This window comes from Nelusetta ayraudi, unplaced genomic scaffold (assembly GCF_046127955.1).
Source record: "Nelusetta ayraudi isolate G7.1 ecotype Tasmania unplaced genomic scaffold, CSIRO-AGI_Nayr_v1 ptg000135l, whole genome shotgun sequence".
NCBI lineage: Eukaryota > Metazoa > Chordata > Actinopteri > Tetraodontiformes > Monacanthidae > Nelusetta > Nelusetta ayraudi.
The window spans coordinates 14867938-14890201 of record NW_027466185.1 but is presented as its reverse complement, the minus strand read 5'-3'; the positions used below and the strand labels follow the sequence as shown (position 1 = coordinate 14890201).

The window sequence follows — 22264 nt, the reverse complement described above, 5'->3', positions numbered from 1 at the left end:
CAAAACTGTATTCTTGACTCGGACCCAAATCCTAAACCTAAACATCACCCAAGACATTATCCTTAACCTAACTGTCACCGAGTCCTGATCCTAAACGTAAGCATTACCCAAGTTCTGATCCTAAACCTAACCATTGACTCGGACCCAAATCCTAAACCTTACGGTCACCCGAGTCCTGTTCCTAAACCCAACCATTAGTTGATTGATTTTATTTGATTCATGCTTGCAGTGGATCCTAGGCTACCCGGATCCTTATGAATCTTTGATACCATCTAGCCATGACCCCATCAGACTGTCTGAGTTCCACTGGTGGTCCTGATGATCCTGGTGGTTTTCCTCAGAGGTCCTGTGGGACGTCTTGGGACAGACGGAGGACGGATGAAGGAGGGGGAGTAGGTGGAGGAGGAGGCGGAGGAGGGAGGAACAGAAGGGGGAGGAGGTGGAGACTCTGGTTAATGGATGGAGGCTCCTCAAACATGTAAATGTGACCTTACAAGATTTCAAAGAGCTGCTTTAAAAAGCTTCACTTACACTGAGACACCAGGACAGAGGAGGCTTTCACACCCCCCCACACACACACACAGACACATACACAGTGACAATGTGTGTTTGAGGGGCAGGGGGGAGGAGGAGGCAGGAGGGGGTCTCCAGGGACAGAGACCACTCTACCGTTACACACACACACACATTCACGCACACACACACACACACACACACACACACACACATACATACAAAGACACATACAGACACACACATACAGTGTCTCTCCACTGTGCTTCCAGTCAGTCACTGGCTGATTGATAACTACCTGTCAGTGGGCGGGGCCAGGTGTCCAGTGTTCCTGCCGGGACCTTCCAGGTTCTGCTCTGATTGTTCTGACCAATCCGATCGTCAGAGTCCAACTGCTGCTGAAAGCAGAGCTGCTAATGTTCACTGGAGGGTATTCCCCCACCGTCACACACTGTGTGTGTGTGTGTGTGTGTGTGTGTGTGTGTGTGTGAGAGAGAGAGAGAGAGAGAGAGAGAGAGAGAGAGAGACAGAGAGTGAGAGAGAGAGAGTGTCTCAAAGAAGCTGAAAAAGTCCTGATGAACCAGTGGGATCACAGACAAAACACACCTGACTCACCTCTGTGTGTGTGTGTGTGTGTGTGTGTATGTGTGTGTGTGTGTGTCTTCTTCAGCCAAGACAGAAATCTGACACACACACACACACACACACACACACACACACACACACACATACAGGCCTCTTGTCCTGCTGACATTTGGGCTGATATAAAAGTCCTGGTTCCAGAACTCCACTGAAGGTTCCTGCACTGCTCCTCCACTGGACCCATCTCACCCGTCTCACCCGTGCTGCTGAGCCAGTGTGACCTGCTGGCACTATGCTGAGCAGGTGAGTGCTGCTGGTTCTGCTGGAGGTCCAGCTGGTGTGGGAGGTTCTGAATGTTCTTCTGCTGCTGGTTATCCTGCAGGAAGGTTCTGCTGGTGGCCTCCCTGCTGGTCCTGCTGGTGGAGGGAGACCTGGAGCCCCAACACCTCCACCCTGGTAACCTGAAGATCACCACAACTGACTCACTGACTGACCTGGTTACCTGTCAGTAGGCTGACAAGTTGTCTGTCTGTCTGTCTCTCTCTCCATCAGATACAGACTCCACCTCTGAAGAAGCTCCCACAGGTGAGTTACAGGCGGTGGAGCAGCTTAGCTCCGCCCCCTGCAGGTCAGCAGGTGCAACTACAAGCTGGTAAAAAAAAAAAAAAAAAAACTTGGTCAGCCTTTAAAGAAATATTTGAAGGATTGAGAATGAGAACGAAAGAGTTGACAGTCCCAGCCTCCAGGGGGCGTTCGGAGCTGCTCCTCCAGCCCAGGGCGCCCCCTGCAGGCTGTAGTGGGAAAGTTCTCATGCTGGTTCCCTTTCAGAGAGCAACCTCCTGACCAGAGCACAGGTGAGACTGACTGACTGACTGACTGATTGATTCACTTACTGACTGACTGACTGATTCACTGACTGACTGACCAGTTAACTGACTGACTGACTGACTGACTGACTGACTGACTGGTTACCTGACTAACTGAGTCACTGACTGATTCATTGACTGGTTCACTGACTAACTGAGTCACTGACTGATTCACTGACTGATTCACTGACTGACTGGACATGGTGGATGTTTGTGGTCCTCATCATCTGCTCTTCTGTCTCCTTCCAGATGTTCTCCAACATCATTCTGGACATCCTCCCGGTAAAGAGACACCTACTGGAAAACACAGAGACTCAGCTGCTCCTGGTGGAGAGGAAGATGGTGATGGTGATGATGATGATGATGATGATTTTGATTTAGAAAGTAGCAGCAAGTGAGAAAACATCTTTCACTTCATTCACTTGTTTTCTCTCTTTCTTTTCCAGCTTTGACGTCCAATCAGGTGTCGGTGGCAGTGGCGAGCAGCGTGGAGGACGGTGAGTAGACCACGGCATTGGATTTCCTCCTCACATCTCCACTGACTGACTGACTGACTGATTCACTGACTGACTGATTCACTGTCTGATTCACTGACTGATTCACCACTGACTGACACCCTGACACCTTCTGTCTCCTGCAGACGATGACGGCAGCCAGTCAGCAGAGGGCGCTGGACCCCACAGCCTCTCACCGCCGCAGAGCACCGCCCACCTCCCCCTAACCCCAACCCACTCCCCCACCTCACCCCTCGCCCCCCAGCCCAGGGTGCAGGGGAGGGGCCGGACCTCCAGGAGGCGCTCTAGAACCAGCCGCACATGAAGACACCTGACCCACCAACACCAACCACCCAGCTGGACTCACGTCATTGGCCAAGACTGAGCGACCAATCACAGCTTAGGATCCCCCCCTCTTCCTGGTGGTGGGAGGGACACCATCATCTTGTCCCAGGTGTCTCTGAGATGTTCTGTTGTCCTGCTGTAATAAAGTCACAGTGACCTGAACCACCACATCTGCTGCTAGACTCCATCTGACCAGCAGGGGCTACAGGGCACCACAGGGGGCTCCATGGGGCCAAAGGGGGCAAAAGGGGGGAGCAGGGGACTCAGGGAGGTGACAGGGGAAACAGTGTGGCAGGAAGCAGGAAACAGTTTTATTTTTATTTTGCTCAACATTTCCTGTTGTTTTGTCTCCTCAAACATTCTTCTTCTGTGACTCATTGGCAGTGGAGCAGCTTCAGGTAGCCTCAGGTGTGCTGATCAGTGACGTCAGTGGCCCTGTTTGCACTTGGTCATTTCAAGCGTTTTTCGTATTCCGATCGGCAAAAAACACACGAAGTAACCAAGTGCAAACAGTCCAAATCCGTATTGTCATCCGAATACCCAAACCACCTCGGGGAGGTGGACACTTTGCTTCACATAGAATAGCATTCCTCACGGACGTGTGAACGGAATACGAGCTCAGTCCACATTAACGACCGCCTACTCCACTCACCCCTCCCGTGTACGTACTTGGTCGGCGCCCCACCTCCCGATGTCGTCATTATAAAGTTACAAACAAGAAGCGAAAACAAATCATTTTTGTGAGACTCGTTTATTAGGATGCTAATAAATTTCAATACGCATTAGCGTATTTTGTCAGTGGAGCAGCGGTCGCTGTTTCCCACATATGAGATTAAATGTGTGACGTTGCATCCGAAAATTTGCCAGCCACTGTTGATCCTAAAAAGAAGTCGTCACCACTCTGTCCCATCAGTCGTTACTCCTCGTTCAGATCCATACACACGAGCTGCAGTAGAATTAAAACGAGTGACTTGATATAGTCCGCAAACAGGAAGTTAATTCTTATTCGTTTTCAGGTGAAACTTGTTGCTGCCTTGAACTGACAGGAAGTGACGCTGAGCTGGTGGTTGGCTGTTACTGTTGCTGCTGCTGCTGCTGCTGCTGCTGCTGCTGCAGCTGTTACTGTTGCTGCTCTGTCTTCCCAGAAGTCAAGAGAACTTTCCACTTCAACACAACCACAAAAAAAAAAGACACCAAACCAGATTCCCGGCAGGGTGATGATTTCCGTCTCAGTTGAACCTGGTAACTCAGTTGCACCTCTGGAATCTGGTACAACTGGTTGGTAGCAGGTCAGCTTGTTTCCTGGAACCACAAGACGGAGCTGCTGCAGTTACTTCACATTGTTCAATGCCATTCAACACCTTGATTGTGAAAACTTGGCACAGTCAGCCCTCTGATTGCTGCTTCAGGGTTTTTGGAGGTGAAGCTGGAGCTCCTGGCTGAGACCACCTCTGCCTCATGGTGCTGATAGAAGTCAATGTCCAGAAGTTGAGCTGAAGAGAGAAAAAAACCCTCCTGCTGAGCAGCAGCTCCTCGTCTCCCTGGTCCTCCTGAAACTCCAGCTTGTGCCTCCACCCACCCGCAGACAGACAGACAGCAGACCAGGTCAGAGGTCAGAGGTCAATGGTCCCTACGTGCAGAGTCCAGATGATCCACATGAACCTGAGAAGCTTCCACAGCAGTGATGCTGTGAGTTTCTGATGTGCTGCTTATGCTGCAGTTTATTGTGTTTGTAAATTTTCATTTGATATGAGTGTCAAGGTGTAATTCTGGACAGTTTGGCCACTAAAATGAATGCGCAGCAGTGCATAAAAGTCATGCGTAATGACAGCTCCTCGATGGTGAAACAAAATTTACTGCACCTCTTCTTTCACATGAGTCTTTTTGACAGGTGAAGCCTATATGAAAAATTTTATAAATAAATATACGACATTGAGGACAGAGAGAAACACAATAAAAAAAAGCCGAGAAGATGGACACTCATTTCTTGCAACTTCTCTGAGATCTGATGATATCAGATGATATGTCTCCCCTTTCAGGAACATATCATTAATAACAGAGATGTATGCCTCAAATGAGCTGTGACGGGTATGGGCAGAGGGGCACTGTAAAGCTCGCAGCCGGAGCTTCGAGCCACCTTCGCCCCCGGGCCCTTCCAATCCGACCCGAAGCCGGTCGAGATGCACCGCCGCAGAGGAAATGCGCCCAGCCGAGGAGGTCCCGCGAAGGGGATCCACCGCCGCCGGGCGGAGGATCGAATTAGTTTGGTTATTTTAAATTATTTTAAACTGTTTATATTACAGCTGTATTGGCAGAATTTGTTTTCTGGTGAGTTGGATGAATGCTAACTAGTCCACTTCGAACTAATGAGGACGTCTCATTAGTCCGATTTAAGTCAGACCAAAACCTATGATCGTATAGCTACCCATATTTATTGGCCCCAGATGTACCAGGAAATCCTAAAGTATTGTAAAACCTTTGTTGAGTGCCAAAAAACTGCACAGGGAAAGAAAGGTGATAGAGCTCCTTTAATTAGCATGAGCCCTTTTCATGCATTGCCATGGATGTAGTTGGTCCCTTAAGCCTCTGTTCCACTAAAATTAGCGGGATGACACCATGTTTTTAGACGCGGGATGTCACGGAAGCAATCGGCATTGAGTTCAGTCTCCACACACCAAACCCAGCGGGGTGTCCCCCCCGCCGGCAAGCTGCACCCCCTCCGATTATTTGCAAAAAAACCCACGTTTTTTGGGAAGTGGAATTGGGGCTATAGAGTGTAGTTCAGCAGGCAACAGATACATCCTGGTTGTAGGTGGCTATGCTACCAAAAACATGGAAGCTTTCCCTCTCTGTCAGGTTGCCAACTGTCTGATACAACTGTTCTCAAGGGTGGGGATTCCCAGGGGGATAGTTACAGATCAGGGTACCAATCTCACATCGAAGCTTCTGAGAGAAGTCTATCACCTGTTGGGTATCAAGGGTATACGAACCACCCCCTATCATCCTCAGATTGACGGCATGGTCGAGAGGTTCAACAAAACCCTGAAGGCTATGCTGCGCAAGTTTGTCACAAGTACAGGTGCTAACTGGGAAAAATTGGCTTCCATTCCTCCTCTTCGCCTACAGAGAGCAGGCGACAACAGGCTTCTCGTGACCTATGAGATTTTCCTGTCAGAACAAAGGAAGAAACACCAGACTTTCCATGTAAATCTGTTGAGAGAGTGGAAGACAAGAAACATCCCATCACAGCAGCTACTGGCCAGAGTTGTTGCTGTTGATGAAGAAGAGGTGGAGGAGCAATATCTTCCTGTCTCTTGCAAGCCCTGCAAACCCCCTGACATGAGTCATCTTGATCTGGCAAAGCAGAAAGAACTGGAAAACAGTTTTTCTGAATAACTGTTCAGCGAGCGACCAGGACGCACTGACCTTGTCGCCCACGACATGCAGCTCTTGTCTCCAGAAACGGCACCCATTCATCAGTCCAGCTATTGCATTCAAGCTGCGTTGGTCCCTGCACTCAAGAAGGAGGTGGACAAGATGCTGGACATGGGGATCATTGAGCCTTGCACAAGCCTGTGGTGCAGTCCTGTGGAGCTGGTGCCAAAGAAAGATGCCCCCGATTTAAGGTTCTGTATTAACTTTATTTAAGCTAACAGTGTTTCAGCCTTTGACCCTTATCCCATGCCACGAGTTGATGAACTCATAGAGAGGCTGGGAAATGCAAAGGTTTGACAGCTCTTGATCTGTGCAAGGGTTATTGGCAGGTTCCCCTGACTGAAAGAGCCAAAGACATCACAGCCTTCCGAGTACCTTCTGGATTGTACCGCTTTACAGTGATGGCCTTCGGCCTACATGGAGCAGCTGCAACCTTTCAAAGACTTATAGACACTGTACAGAGAGGAGCTGAAGACTACTCAGCTGTCTACAAAGATGATGTGGTCATCTACAGCTCCACCTGGGAGGAACATCTACAGCACCTATCCGACGTCTTCTACCACATTCAACTGGCCAGACTAGTGATAAATGCCAAGAAATGTCAGCTGGTCAAGTCAGAGGTACTGTACTTGGGGTATGTTATTGGAGGGGGCAGAATTCAACCACAGATTGACAAGATTGAAGCTGTTCAATCCTGCCCACCACCTACCACCAAGCGCCAGGTCCGGTTGTTCCTCTGTCCTGTCCTGTGAGGGTGAAGTGGACGCCAGCTTGCAAGGCAGCCTTTCAGGAGCTCAAAAACTGTCTATGCCAAAATCCTGTTTTGCAGCGCCCTGACTTTTCTTTGCCCTTTACAGTGCAGACAGACGCATCTATGGTCGGACTGTGGTAGCTGATTTCCTGTCCCGTAAGGAGAAGTGAAGTCAGGTCTTAAAGGGGGGGATGTGTGGTGAAGTCAAGGCTTGCCATCCCCACCTAACCTGCACTTACACATTGTGTTCATCCATTAGCAGGGGGATTTTCAGTTTCCGGTAATTTATTATTTTGTCATTTTAAAGGAACAGATGGTGAACAAAAGAAAGCCTATTGAGCTCTTTTTTTGTATTTTATTTTCAGGAATTGTCTTCCCAGATAAATGCACCTATTTACAATAGAAAACTGTAACTTTGCCCTGTGCTCAAAATCAGATGGTTTGGTCTGCTAGGAGGAGGCCATTTAAGGGCAGTCTGCCTAGAGTGAAAGGGAGAGAGGCACAATACTTTGGGGCATTCTGCCTGAGATTATTTTGGGGGAATAAAGAAATTTTGTGAGCCTTAAGTAAAGCTGAAAGTTTCTCACATTGAGTCGTTTTTTTAAAAATATATTTCTGTAGCCATTTTTCGTGTGCATTCTTTTTTTTTTTACTCTCGTCCAGATTCAAGAAAATAAAAGCTTTTTTTTAATATTATTGTCTCTGTTCACCTTGCCCTCATCCTGAACGAACTCATTTACATGTTACACTGTGGTGTTACACTTTGGTGTTACTCTATGATCTTAAACCGATGTCATTATGGTGTTACATTGTGGCACCACAGATGCGGGTATCCACAAAGGCTTTTGCGCTAATGACATGCAGGCGCAAACACGGCCACGAATGCGGCACCTGAAACAGGTGCTAATGTTGCGGTCTGGCAACCTGAGAGCAGTTTGCGCCAAAGGTTGTTCGTGAGTGCGTGTGCTTGACAGCGAAACTCTGCTAGGATAAACGCGCTCCTGTGCGCGCCTGGCATTACGATGCCTCCTCCGTCTACCAAGACTGGAAAGAAAGTCAAGACGCAAGACGCGTTAGTCACCAACACCATTTGTATTTTTCACAGCCTATCTAAAATATTGGCATATATACTGTAGTCTATGCCTATCTATATATAAGATTTGGGTAGCCATATATATATTTGAGGCTTTTCAGAGAGGAAAGTTTCACTCAGAAGCAAGAAACACTTGGACAGACAGAAGCTGTGCCTGGTTTTGGCTGGCGGTGGTTCCGTCTGTCAAACTGCGCGCGGACACAAGCGCAAACTCTTTCTGGATCTGCCGCTGCTTGAATGAGGCATATTTGCATAGAAGGGGGTGTCATTTTGCGCGTAATGACTAATTTAAATACATTCAAATGAGGCTGGCGCAGTCCTGCCACTATCTGTGCCTCAGCGCATTTTGCGCCGATTTTCACGTTTGTGTCCCCTCTGTGGATCGGAATCATCGTTTTTGGCGCTGTTTACACGGATTTTCTGCCGCAAAAGCCATGCAAACGCTTTGTGGATCTACCCCTGTGGTGTTACAAGGTGTTGATTACACTTGGCTCCGTATTGATAGAAAATTTATTTGTCATGATTTTATAAAACAATTGTCACCTTATATAAAACCCAGTGCAGGAAGTGAAGTCTTTACCTACATCAAGTGGAATCAACAACACAAACTCTGCTGTCACAATAGTCAGAGATGTGTTTCCTTGACAGCAGCAGCTGATTTCCTGTCAAAAACTTCTTGTGTTTTTGGAAATCAGCTTCCTGATTGGCTGAGCAGGAACAACAACAATCACATCTAAAAATAAAATCATGGCCTTGGGAGTGTGTGTGTGTGTGTGTGTGTGTGTGTGTGTGTGGGTGTGCGCTCTGGGCCCTGGTGAAGACCAGGTGACTGGTGATTGGCCACCTCCTGCCGCTATAACCTGTCAGGGTGTCTCATTTGGTCAGGAGCCGAGGCACACACACACACACACACACACACATACACACACACACACACACACACATACAGCTCTGAAACGTGAGTTCAGGTGTGTTGAGAGCAGGAGGAGGAGCTGGAGGAGGGGCTGGAGGAGGAGCAGCTGTAGTATAAAGGCTGTGCTCTCCCGTGGCTGCAGGTATTTTTTTCTGCTCCACCTGCCAGGCTGAACTTCACTTCCTGACCAACATGTTGCGCCGGTGAGTCCACACCTCCTCTCATGCCTGCTGCTGCTCCAGCTCCTCCTGCTGCTGGCGTTGTTGTTGACTGCTGCGAGACCAGACCTCCACCCCCTCCTCTACCTCCAACTCCATCTCCTCCTCCTCTTCCAGCTTCTCCTTCTACTCCTTCACCTCAATCTCCTCGTCCTCAGCCTTTCCTCCTCGTCCTCATCCACCTCCTTCTACTCCCTCTCCTCTTCCTCCTCCTCCAGTACCTCCACTCTGTTCTCACTCTCTCACCACCACCCAGGTCTGCCGCTGGCTCCTGCTGTGATTGATTCACCTGTCCAGGTGTCATTGAGGAGCAGTGACTCAGACTGGCTGCGGCTGCGGCTGCGGCTGCTGCTGATCCGTCTTCCTGAAAGACCAGCTGCTGTCCGCTTCCTGAAGTGGATTCCAGCGCTCTGGCTACTCTTTCCTCGTTCATCTCTTCACTTCCGGCTTCTTTCTCTCAGTCTATCAGTGAAACTCCTGGGTCTGGTCAGAGATCAAGGGTCAGGGGTCAGGGGTCAGCAGAGACGACCTCCCCGAAGCAGCTTTACCTTCCAAATCACAGAGTCCAGTCGTCCATCTCCACTTCCTGTTTGAGAAAACAACATGCAAACATTCTTCAGTCAAATCTGCCTTCACTTTGTATTGTGTTTGTGTGTGTGTGTGTGTGTGTGTGTTACAGGTGTATTGTGTTGCTGCTGGCTGCTCTCGCTGTAGATCTGCTGGCAGCACCAGTTCCAGGTGAGCCTATAAGATTATTATTATTATCCGGGGCTGAGCCTCAGCGAAGTCCTGCTCAAATCCTTATTATTATTATTATTATTATTATTATTATTATTATTATTATTGTTATATTATTAATAATAATAATAATAATAATAATAATAATAATAATAATAATAATAATAATAACAATAATAATAATAATAATTATTATTGTTATCATCAAAATCTAAATGATTAAGAACTTTAAAAACTGAGTGTGCGTGTGTGTGTGTGTGTGTGTGTGTGTGTTTTCCAGATGTGACATCTGACAGTAAGTACACATCTGGGCCAAACACAGGCCAGGACGGGCCAAACACAGGCAAGGACGCACAACAACTGCTGCCCCCTGCTGGCTGTGGTGGTACATTACAACACTTTGTTTGTTCTGTCGTTTCAGATAGAGAGGCAGCGCTGCTTGACCACCTGAACGGTAACATACACACGCACACGCATACAAACACTCTGACAGAAGCCAGGTTATTGCAAACACTGACTGTTGTTGCTGTAGGGGGAGGAGTCGCACACGCACCTGTGACGACGTCTGAGCCTGGTGAGCACACGAACACACACACACACGTCTGTCTGTTTGTCTGTCTGTCTGCCAGCTGACTCATCTCTCTGCTTGCTGTTCCAGGGTCCGAATCTTCAGATGAATCTCAAGCAGGTGTGTTGCTGTGCTTCACCTGTTGCTGATATTTGTGGTTCTGGGTCCAGTCTGGACCGGTCTGGTGGTGGTGGTCACAGCTCCTGGGTCCCAGGAGGCCACAGCGCCCCATTCTGGAGAAGGGAGTGACATCAATGTTTCTTAGAAAGAACATTTTCTGTTGGAGGGAAACGTAAAATCCTCAGAATGAGGCTGCAAAAGAGCTGAAATATTAGTATTTAATCTGGATATTAACAAGAAAAAGAACTGCACAGCCCAAAAACCCCACAACTCCTGAAAAATTGACCCGATCACCCCAAGAAGCCTGCAGCAAGCATGGCTGGCCAGTAGATGTCATGAGCAGGCCCAGTAGTTCACCTCAGTGGATGAATCAGACTTCAGGCTCCTCCAGAACTTCATGTCTGCTCAAATGAATGTGGGCGTGGCTAAATGTTTTCTCTTGAAACCCATACACGTCTCAGAATACTCATGAGTTGACTTGAATCCCGGGACCACCCCTTCATCACCAACTCATCTGTGTGTCATCCTGTGTCCTCATGTCTCAGGCATCACCGACTCCAGATCTGATGAAGAAACAGACGACAGCGACGGGATGGACAGCACCGACTCTGACGAAGAAGAGGAGGAACAGCAAGACGAGGAAGAGGACGGGCCTGAAGTAGATGATGAGGATGAGGTCAAAACTGAGTCTGATAAAGAACAAGATGATTCCGAAGCAGATTCCAAAGTTACAGTTGAGCCTGCGGACTCTAAGGATGGAAGTGACCTTTTAGAAGGAGATTTGATTGAGTTGAAGCAGGGACAGAATGTTACACAAAAGAAGGTTGATTCTGAGGCTACCATCAAGCCTGCGAACTCTGAGGATGAGGTCAAAACTGAGTCCGATAAAGAGCAAGATGATTCCAAAGTAGATTCTGAAGCTACAGTTGCACCTGCAGACTCCAGGGATGAGTCTACAGCAGAGAGTGACCTTGAAAGTCATGGGCAAGATGAGGATATAGAGGGAGATTCTCAGGCTACCACTGAACCGGACATTGTTGTAGAGAAGAAGGATGATTCCGATGAAGAGGATGATAATGAGTCTGAATCAGAGGAAGATAATTCCGAGGATGAGGTCGATCCTGAGTCTGAAACAGAGAAAGATGATTCCGAGGATGATACTGATGTGGAATCTGAGACAGAGAAAGATGATTCCGAGGAGGAAACTGATGCGGAATCTAAGACAGAGAAAGATGATTCCGAGGGGGAAACTGATGCTGAATCTGAGACAGAGAAAGATTATTCCAAGGATGATACTGATGATGAATCTAAGACAGAGAAAGATGATTCCAAGGAGGAAACTGATGTGGAATCTGAGACAGAGAAAGATGATTCCAAGGAGGAAACTGATGCGGAATCTAAGACAGAGAAAGATGATTCCGAGGAGGAAACTGATGCGGAATCTAAGACAGAGAAAGATGATTCCGAGGAGGAAACTGATGCGGAATCTAAGACAGAGAAAGATGATTCCGAGGAGGAAACTGATGCGGAATCTAAGACAGAGAAAGATGGTTCCGAGGAGAATACTGATGCAGAACCTGAGACAGAGAAAGATGATTCCAAGGAGGAAACTGATGCGGAATCTAAGACAGAGAAAGATGATTCCGAGGAGGAAACTGATGCGGAATCTAAGACAGAGAAAGATGATTCCGAGAAGGAAACTGATGCGGAATCTAAGACAGAAAAAGATGATTCCGAGGAGGAAACTGATGCGGAATCTAAGACAGAGCAAGATGATTCCAAGGATGCTACTGATGATAAATCTGATACAGAGCAAGATGATTCCAAGGATGCTACTGATGATGAATCTGAGACAGAGCAAGATGATTCCAAGGATACTACTGATGATGAATCTGAGACAGAGCAAGATGATTCCAAGGAGGAAACTGATGATGAATCTGAGACAGAGAAAGATTATTCCAAGGATGATACTGATGATGAATCTGATACAGAGAAAGATGATTCCAAGGATGATACTGATGATGAATCTGATACAGAACAAGATGATTCCAAGGATGAGAGTGACTCTTCAAAAGAAGTTTTGATTGAGGGGCAGCAGATAGAGAGTGAGAGTGATCAGTCTGGTCAGATCGAGTCTGGCTCTCTAGATCTAGTCGAGGGTATGTCCAACAATATGCCAGAGGAAGAGGAGGAGGATGTGCAGGAACTCATGGAAGGTCAAATCATACCAGAGGAGTCTGACGATGACGGCAACTCAGCTGACGAGAAGGCGGGTGATCAGAAACCAGAAACCAAGAAGTCCACCAAAGGTAAATTGAGTTATCGTGTAGATGGTCAAAAATATTGCATTGATTGTTAAGTTAGACCTGAAAAACCGCCCCAGTGGGATTTATAACAGAACCACTGTGTCAGCCAGATGTGGCTAATTGTTAGCATGTTATGTCCTGCTCTGAAGAAGGTCTAAACCGTGATTTTGATAATAAGCGTCTGCCGTGCAGACACCTTCTGGACCTTCTGGACCTGCTGGAGGTTCAGAAGAAGAGCAACCTACCAAACCGCTATCTAGAATGGGCCAAAGAACCTGAGGGACATTGGGGTTTAGGCGGTCCTGAGCTGGAACACCTGTCACTAGCTAAAGTTCTCTTGGTTTTCCCTTGCAGCGCCACCTGCAGACCAACCGGGACACCAGGTTAAACCAGATCAGCAGGAGCAGCACATCAGCACGACCACAACAAGTAAAGACTGAACCCTTGAGCAGGCTGTGAAAGCACATGGGCCCCTTTGGCCAATCACTGCTGAGATTCAAGCACTGTGAGAAAGTGGAAATGGACAACTTACTGCCCTCTAGTGTTTCTGAGCGGTATTGCCTTTTTTTTGCCAAAGTTATTAGCAACACGGTTCCTGCTAAATTCTCAGTCACAGCCATTCAACAACAGATGATCAACAAGTTGTTAGGTTTTTTGATTTGAGCCCCCTAGTGGAGGTAAACGGTAACACAAACAGTCAAGGTCTGTCGGTTGTCCATTCCTCAATGTGATCAGCAGGAACGATGTCACTTCCTGTTTTGGTTTTGTTCCCTTTAGGGCTTTAAATTCAGAATCAGAAGGACCTTCATGGGTCCAAGATTTCAGCCAAAAAGTTTCACTGTGGCAGGAAAAATTGTAAATGAGATCTTAGACCTGAGGGTTCCTCAGGGTGAGATGGTGGAGACCTGAGAGTTCCTCAGGGGGAAATGGTAGAGAACTGGAGGTTCCTCAGGATGAGACGGTGGTCATGTGTTTGTGTTGCAGTTCTTGGTTAAGACCCTCCTGAACAGCGGCCGGTGGACACTTCTTCACTTCCAGGTAGGACGGTGTCTTCACCCCCTGAACACACCTGCACCTGAAGGTCGTTGGGGGTCAAACCACCAACACTAATGATGTTTGACTCTGTGTGTTCTGACTGGGCAGCTACAACTCACCTGCTGTCACCTACGACCTCACCTCAAGTTTTAGCCTCCCGCATCAGACACCAGTCATCTGAACCCCTGCTGGAGAGTTTAGCCATGGACCACGTCAACCCTCTGTAGACACCATGTACCCGTCTGTCTGTCTGTCTGTCTGTCTGTCTGCCTGTCTGTCCAGCTGCACTGACCACACACTGTCCCTTCTGGCTGCTGATGTGAGACGATCTCTCGTTCTTCACCCAGCTGCTGCTAACTGTTACTGAATGGTGGTGGAGGAGGAAACTTCTTTGCAGAGAAAAATACTAATAAAGTCTGAACTGTTGAAACTTCTCCAGCGGCTGGTCCAGCTTCTGTTTTTTGGGCTCTCCATCTGAAACTCTTCAAGTGGTTCCACCACTGTGATGCAAGTGTGTACTAATTGACGAAATATCCTAAATACGACCCTCAGTCTTCCATAAAGGCTGTTAGGATTAGGCTCTGGGTGTTGTGCAGTTCCTCTGTTCTCCACTAGGACCTGATGGGAGAAAGATCAAGAAGATCTTCCTCCATGAATCAGCTTCATGTCTCAGTGACTTTTGAGAAAACACCCACTGACCTTCTTTATTTGGCGGGAGAAGGACTGAAGTGACACCCTGTGCTCGGCCGTCGGGCCTCTGGATGTGAAGCCAGACACAGCCAATCAGAACGGGCCGCAGGTGAAGGGGGGGCGGAGTAAGGTTACCTGGCGCTGGGAGTCACTGGCGTGGAAGACTGATTTCTGAGATGAAGTTTCTCTGGGATGATGAAGGAAAACTGACCCCCAGGTCCACACACACACACACACACCCAGGGCTGCTTCCTGCCACATAAAGAGTGTTTGTCTCCAGGAAGATGGTTGACTGGTTCAAGGTGGTCCAGACGAAGACCAGAACCACTGGAGCATGACCACCTCTGTGTGTGCATGTGTGTGTGTGTGTGTGTGTGTGTGTGTGTGTGTCGACAACTGCTCCCACAGCTCTTGGTTTCAGCTGGACTCTCAGGACCAGCAGGCTCCTTGACAAGGCCTTAATTCCTCTGCTGGACCAGGTCCCAGACTGGACCTGGACTCGGGCCTGGTTCAGGGTCCGGTTTCAGGTTCTGGTCTCAGGTTCTGCAAGGAAGCTGCAGTACCTGAGACCAGAGTCACGTTCTGCCCCGATTCCCACAGACAGCAGGAAGGTTTCTTAAAAATAAAAGCACAGAAGGTCAGAGACTTGTGAAAGGATCGCTCTGTGTGTGTGTGTGTGTGTGGTGTGTGTGTGTGTGTGTGTGTGGAGTGTAGATGTAGGACATGGTCTCTCTGAAGGTCTGTAACACTTTAAACACATTAAAGCATGACAGACCTTCAGAGAGAACATGTTCTACATCTACATTCCACACACACACACACACACACACACACACACACGGAGTGCGGTGCAACAGGACATCCTGAGTACAGCAGTCCAGAGGAGGAGGCCAGGTGTGTCAGGTGTGATGGAGGCCCCGCCCACTTCCCAACCTGGCCAGGTGTGAAAATTTAGGGGGGGGATCAGCTGGTCTGGTGCAGCGAGAGAGTGAAAGGGAGTTGTCCTCCGGCAGGTGCTGTTTGGCTCCGCCCCCTCACCTGTGACTATAAAGGTGAGTGGCAGCAAGAGGAGCTGCAGCTCTTCAGCTGCGTCTCACTGCTCAACACTGTCATGACACCGTGAGTACAACTACACGCTAAGTGTGTGTGTGTGTGTGTGTGTGTATGTGTGTGTGTGTGTGTGTGTGTGTGTTTGTTTGTGTGTGTAGAATCTTATATGTGCTGGTTTTCTTCTTTCATCTCATTGGATGCAGCAGTTCCATTGTGTGTGTGTTGTTTGGTTGGACGGCTGGTCTGGCCAATCAGATTGGGTTTCATTGATTCTTTGATCAGCTTTTATTGAGCCAGGTATCCAGTTTAATTGATCTGTGGGTCAGGTTTAATTGATCTGTGGATCAGTTTTAATTGATCAGGTTAAATCAATCCATGGATCAAGTTTAATTGATCATAGGATCAGGTTTGATCAATCAGGTTGAATCAATCCGTGGATTAGGTGTAATTGACCTATGCATTAGGTTTTATTGATCCTGTTTAATTAATCTGTGAATCAGGTTTAATCAATCCGGTTTAATCGATCCTTGATCAGGTTTAATTGATCTGTGGATCAGGTGTAATTGATAAGGTTTACTCGATCAGCTTTATTTGATCAGTGGATTAAATGTCAGCCTCCTGGTGACAGAAATGAGCTGTATTGATCAGAGACTGGTTGGATGAACTGGTCCGACTGTTCGGGCCTGTGTGGTATTGATAATGCAACGCCAGTGGGCGTGGCAAGTGCACTGAAGTATTGATTGATGATTGATTGATCAACTGTGTCCCCCGCAGGAACCTGCTGGCGGTGACCCTGGTGATCCTGTTGGCGACGGCTGCCGTCTCCACGGCGCCCCTGGAGGGTAAGAGGTCACCTGACCAGCAGGAGGGGGGCTGAGCTGTCAATCACTGACCGTTTAATTTGTCCTTCCAGAGAAGGAGGAGGAGGGGCTGGAGACGACGGAGGAGTTGGAGGAGGAGCTGTCAGAGGAGGAGGACGGTGTGTGAGTGTGTGTGTTAGTGTGTGTTAGTGAGTTGTAGTTTGTGTTACAGTGTGTTGTAGTGTGTGTTGAGCTGCTCCACCAGCAGCCAATCAAAACGCAGCCTCTCAGGGGGGATGATGGATGTTCTCTGTTCCAGATGAAGATGAGTCCCACAGACAGGATAGGATTGAGGAGGGTGAGACAGTTTCTAACTCCACCATAAATCTGCATAAACATCAGAAACAGGGTGATGACATCATCATCATCATCATCATCATCATCATCATCATCATCATCATCATCAACATCATCATCATCATCATCAACTCCCACAGTAAACTACCAGTAAACAACCAGTAAACAACACATAATGATTGGACGTCTGGACCAAAACTACAAACAGGAAGAGTTCTGTCATCAAATAAACCAATAAAAAAAAAAAAAAAAAAAAAAAAAACACAACTACACAACTGCACTGCACTGTTTATGGCTTTTACCAATTACTGACATTATTTTTTACTCCTGTTATCGACTTCACTACCTCTACATTATTGTTAAATTTTAGTTTATTGTTTTAATTTAGCATGATAAACTTTTATATTTACATCAGGCAGCAGAAAAAAAGAATTTAAATATGTATGTATGTACTATATAAACATACATACATATATAGATATTATAGTTAAATTGTATATATATACATATATGTATATATGTAAAATTATATTGTATATACATATATATATACATACAGATATATAATAGTTTATATTTTTTTAAATAAAACGGTAATTATATATATATATATATATATATATATGTATATGTATATATATATATACATATATATATATATATATATATATATGTGTATACATATACATAAATTATAGTTTTATTTTAAATAAAACTATAAAACAATACATATTACAGTAGAATTCAAGTCGGAAGACCTTCTGTCTTGTTGATCTTCAGAATTCTTTGCTCTTCATCTTGTTGCTGCTTGATGGTTCCACTGCTGCTCCTCCATCCTGCTGTTGTTCCTGCTGCAGCTCCGTGGCTCCAGCAGGAACAACGGGCTCCATTCATCACGCTGAACCTGATCCTCCTGCAGGAGCAGCTGGCATGCAGCAGACCACCTCCAGCAGCACCACCAGTAGCACGGCGCCACCTGCAGGTTCAGGTGAGTCCACCTCTCGGCTCAGGTTCCCCTCCACACCAGTCCTTTGTTCCAGCTCAGGTTCCAGCTTCTAATGCACATTAAATTGGAGGGTTAAGAGAGCAGGACACAGTGCCACCTGCTGGAGGGAATGTGCACCGCGTCCAAACACACACGCCGGCAGGAGTCGACCTTCAAGTCTAAATGTCTGTTTCTGCCTCGGCAGAAAGTGGAACCATGGATGGAACCGGTGGGGGACCAGGAAGTGGAGCTGGTGATAGACCAGGAAGTGAAGCTGGTGATCGTCCGGGAAGACCAGGAAGTGGAGCTGGTTATGGACCAGGAAGACCAGGAAGTGGAGCTGGAGACGGACTAGGAAGTGGACCTGGTGAAGAACCAGGAAGAGGACCTGGTTATGGACCAGGAAGACCAGGAAGTGGAGCTGGAGACGGACTAGGAAGTGGACCTGGTGAAGAACCAGGAAGAGGACCTGGTGAAGGACCAGGAAGACCAGGAAGAGGAGCTGATGGACCAGAAAGATCAGGAAGTGAAGCTGGTGAAGGACCAGGAAGGACAGGAAGTGGAGCTGGTGAAGGACCAGGAAGGACAGGAAGTGGAGCTGGTGACAGACCAGGAAGTGGAGCTGGTGATGGACCGGGAATTGGAGCTGGAGACGGACCAGGAAGACCAGGAGCACCTAAAGGTTCTGCTGGTGAAGATCCGCCCAGACCAGCATGTGCAGGTTCTCCTGGCTCCTGGTGTCCAGCAGCAGCTGCAGGACCTCCTGGAGGTTCTGCTGCTGCTGCTGCTGCTGCTCAGGCCTCAGGTGACCTCCTCCACGCTGCATGCTGATTGGCTGATTCTTTGAGAATCCAATGAGGAAGTGATTCAGTTTCTCATGTGCTTCTTCATGTGTTCCAGCAGGAGGTCCAGGCAGCGGTGCAGCTCCACAAGGTGATGACCAATCAGCTGCTCCTCAAATTAGTGAGACAATCACATCCCATCATGGTCACGTGATCACATTATTACGTGATTACATGCCAATGAATGAATCCCTGAGTCTCTGTTTGTGTCTGCAGAATCAGCTGGAGTTGACTCAGAGTCTGCTGGTGACACACACACACACACACACACACACATGCACTCACACTCACATTCTAACACCGAGACACACTAAAGTACACACACACAACAAACACACACACACACACACACAGTATTTCTCAGTTTCATACAGTAACTGGAACACTTCCTGTCTCACAGGAAGTGGACAGAAGCTGCTTACAGGAGGGGGAGGGCCTGCTGGTCACATGGGTGAGCGGTCAGACTGTCCACTTCCTGTTTGCCTGTGTTTCCACTTCGTGCTGACTGTGTGTGTGTGTGTGTGTTCCAGGAGTCACTCACCTGGTTGTTCCAGCTACAGGTGAGTGTCCAGGTGAGGCCCATGACGCTACAATGCTATTGACTGCACCTGCTGATGGCCCCGCCTGCTCCCCAGCAGGACCCACCCACTTACCCCCACATCACCTCCTGCTCGGCCTTGTGGGTGAGTTTTCTTGGTGTTGGGGGTTTGAAGTCTCAAAGTTTCCACCTGAAATCCAAGTTGGTCTGTCAACAGGTGACTTGACTCCGCCCACTCATCTGGACAACACAGGTGCAATGATTTTCTTCTTCCTGTTAGAGAGAATGAGTCACTTGACCCCCTAGCCCTAGTCCTAGACCGACCTGTCTGCTTGTCCTGTCAGTCACCAGTGGGGCTCAAGATACTGGAACCAGTCCTGACTGGTTCCAGGACTCACGTGGATCCATTCAAAGTTCACCTAGTGCTGGTCTTGACTCACCTGGAACCAGTCTATACTCACCTGGTGCTGGTCTTGACTCACCATGGACAAGTCTAGATTCACCTAGAGCGACTGACTCCACCCAAGGGCCAGAACAGGTGGGGTCTGCAGGTGAGTCACATGACACCAGCGTGTTGCGCTATGGCTGTGTCTCAATTTAAGGTCTGCATCCTTCAAAGGAAGCGTCCTCTGTCTGAAGGCAGGTCCTCTGAAGGACCTGGCCGAGAAGAACCCGCCTCCACATGGGACGGTCTAGCCTTTGGCGTATTTCCTGGTTGCGTTACCACCGTTCCCTACTGCTGGCCAACCCCGGAAGTGACGTTTGTATAGCATCGCCATCCAACCATGGCGTTGGATGTTCAAATAAGTAAAAACCCCACAGTAAAAATTTAATATTTTATGTGAAATTTGAATACTTAAATTTATACATCGTGTCCTTGCCAGTAAATGGCGCCATTTCAGCTGACTTCCCAGGATCCCAGGATGCTTACCAGCAGCACGCAAAGCATCCTGGGATACAGAAGGACACGAATGATCGAAGTATCCTTCGAATCGGCCAAAAGTAGGGCACATTTGGAGCATCCCTTGAATTTTAGTGAATTGGGGCAAGCCTTTGCGCAGTGCTATGATGCCACTGGCCTTCAAATGCAGGCTTCGAAGGACGCAGACCCTGAATTGAGACACAGCCTGTGAGTCTGATTGGATGGCCGAGTTAGAACCAGTTAGAACCAGTCAGAACCAGTCTGAACCAGCTGATGCTGCACGGACTGTCTTACAGGAAACAGTCGTCAGACTCACCTGATGGACACAAAGGCAGGTAAACTGTCACACACACTCACTCACACACACACACACAAATGTGTGACTGTGGTTCAGGTGTGTGTGTGTGTCTCTGCAGTGACGGAGCGGTTGCTTTCCTCTGATTGGCTGCAGACAGGTGCCGCCTTCCTTCTGTATTATCCATCAATTATCAACAATTATCAATAATCTTATCGGTGATCAGTGTCAGCTCAGGCCACGCCCACCAGGGCTGCGGGGTCAGCGGGCAGTGGTTTAATGTGTGTGTTCGTGTGTTTGTGTGTGTGGTGATGACATCATCAGGGGCAACAGACCCAGTAAGCAGCAGCATCCTCGGCAGCCAGACAGGTAAGACAGGTAAGACAAATCAATCAACCAATCAGTGACACTAACTCCCTTCTGTCCTCTGATTAGCTGCAGCAACCATGGGGGCGGGGCCCAGTGATGTCACAGGTGGGTTCCAGTCGCGGTCGTCCTGCTTGCTGATTGGCCGCTTCCTCTCGGTTAAATGATTGTGTTGTGTTACAGTGACGTCGCCTGTCGAGCTGCAGACCCAGTGGAGAGAGACAGACAGGAGGACACAGCACACTGGTACACCTGTCTGTCTGTCCAACTATCTGTCCCTCTAACTTCCAGTCTGTCTGTTTGTCTCTCACCTGTCTGTCTGTCTGTCTCCTCAGGTGGGTACTCCCTAACAGATGTGGTCACCGTGGTGACGGACTCCAGAGGAACAGACTCAGGTAAGCCCCTCCCCCTCCAGCCTGCCCCCTGCTGGTCAACCCTAACCCTAATCTCCTGCCAGTTGACTAACCACTTTTCTCTGTCACTGCAGCAGCCCCCACGGGAAGTCCCCTGGCCTCCAGTAAGTCCCGCCCCTGTCTCATCTGACCGTGCGGCCACTCTAATCAGTTGATTGAGCTGCTGCTTGTCTTCCAGGTGGTCCTGCAGGGACAGAGAGCCTGCTGACAGCTGGTAAGTCTCACAGGGGAATCCCTGGTGTCACACTGGGGGTTAGTGCCAGGTCCTGGGTGTCACTTCTGGGGCCTGGCTTCTAGGTCCAAGGTGGGGGTTTCAGGAGTGGACTCTAGGTCCTGGACCCTGGGTGTAGCTTCTGGGTTCTGGGTGTCAGTTCTTGGTCCAGGGTCCAGGTGTTGCGATCAGGTGCTGAAGGTTCCCTGCTTGTGTCTTCTGGGTTCTTCTTGCTCCCTGCAGGTCCAGTCACTGAACAGCACCACCCACCTGGTCCGGGTCCTCAAGGTGGGTAGCCCACTTCCAGTTCCACCCGACTTCCTGTTTGCATCCAGCTGCCTGTTGCTGATTGGCTGTCTGTCCTGCCTCCTGATTGGTTGATCTGCTATGTGTCCTCCCTCCTAACTGTCTGTCCTTCCTGTCTGCTGATTGGTTCTATGTCCTCCCTCCTGATTGGCTGTGCTCCTCCCTGCCTCCTGATTGGCTCTCTGTGCTCCTCCTCTCACAGGTGCAGAAGATGTGGAACTGGAGGATTCCTGCTGACTTCCACATGAAGCCAAGCGTTCGCTTCCTGCGCTACCGCTTCCAATGCACCACTGACCAATCAGCAGAGGCCCAAAGCTCTGACCCCGCCCACTAGCTGTAGCCCCACCCTTCCCCAACCTTGTCATTATTTAAATTGTGTGTATAGACCTGTCTGAAGACATACTGTGACATCATCATCCTCTCGTCCACGTGGGACTTTAAAAAAAAAAAAAAAACTTTCAATAAATGTTTTTTTTCTACTATGAACATCATCAAACTGCAGCTGTGTTGTG

General features: G+C 48.3%; 2 protein-coding genes across 4 annotated transcripts; both read left to right on the top strand.

The window, feature by feature from the left end:
- The first annotated feature begins 452 nt into the window (after window positions 1-452).
- Window positions 453-3014, top strand: LOC142877059 (uncharacterized). 2 transcript variants are annotated; one of them, XM_076011407.1, is made up of 7 exons: window positions 453-1398; window positions 1478-1551; window positions 1648-1680; window positions 1924-1949; window positions 2211-2303; window positions 2408-2458; window positions 2602-2689. In XM_076011407.1, the coding sequence occupies exons 1-6, from the start codon at window positions 1388-1390 to the stop codon at window positions 2411-2413; spliced, it is 243 nt and encodes an 80-aa protein (XP_075867522.1). In that variant the 5' UTR covers window positions 453-1387; the 3' UTR covers window positions 2414-2458; window positions 2602-2689. The 2 variants fall into 2 exon arrangements, with proteins under 2 accessions (XP_075867522.1, XP_075867521.1); XM_076011406.1 differs by lacking the exon at window positions 1924-1949 and having other exon boundaries at window positions 2602-3014.
- Window positions 3015-9046: 6032 nt separating this feature from the next.
- LOC142877036 (uncharacterized) lies at window positions 9047-22248 on the top strand. 2 transcript variants are annotated; one of them, XM_076011371.1, is made up of 25 exons: window positions 9047-9195; window positions 9890-9948; window positions 10229-10291; window positions 10370-10402; window positions 10481-10522; window positions 10607-10636; window positions 11182-12945; window positions 13297-13371; window positions 17845-17862; window positions 18065-18664; window positions 18760-18792; window positions 18918-18947; window positions 19102-19152; window positions 19232-19384; window positions 19442-19492; window positions 19584-19790; window positions 20458-20496; window positions 20578-20616; window positions 20781-20825; window positions 20892-20930; window positions 21006-21068; window positions 21158-21217; window positions 21310-21339; window positions 21414-21734; window positions 21955-22248. In XM_076011371.1, exons 1-24 carry the CDS (start codon window positions 9185-9187, stop codon window positions 21530-21532), a joined length of 3654 nt encoding a protein of 1217 aa, XP_075867486.1. In that variant the 5' UTR covers window positions 9047-9184; the 3' UTR covers window positions 21533-21734; window positions 21955-22248. The 2 variants fall into 2 exon arrangements, with proteins under 2 accessions (XP_075867486.1, XP_075867485.1); XM_076011370.1 differs by having other exon boundaries at window positions 10229-10243; window positions 20458-20616.
- Window positions 22249-22264: the final 16 nt, after the last annotated feature.

Excerpts from the sequence above, each read along its gene's own strand:
- LOC142877059 (XM_076011406.1), top strand. Across the intron at positions 1,552-1,647 it reads GCCCCAACACCTCCACCCTG|ATACAGACTCCACCTCTGAA; the intron begins GTAACCTGAAGA and ends TCTCTCCATCAG. Across the intron at positions 1,681-2,210 it reads CTCTGAAGAAGCTCCCACAG|ATGTTCTCCAACATCATTCT; the intron begins GTGAGTTACAGG and ends GTCTCCTTCCAG.
- LOC142877036 (XM_076011370.1), top strand. Across the intron at positions 10,637-11,181 it reads TTCAGATGAATCTCAAGCAG|GCATCACCGACTCCAGATCT; the intron begins GTGTGTTGCTGT and ends CTCATGTCTCAG. Across the intron at positions 18,665-18,759 it reads TGCTGCTGCTCAGGCCTCAG|CAGGAGGTCCAGGCAGCGGT; the intron begins GTGACCTCCTCC and ends CATGTGTTCCAG.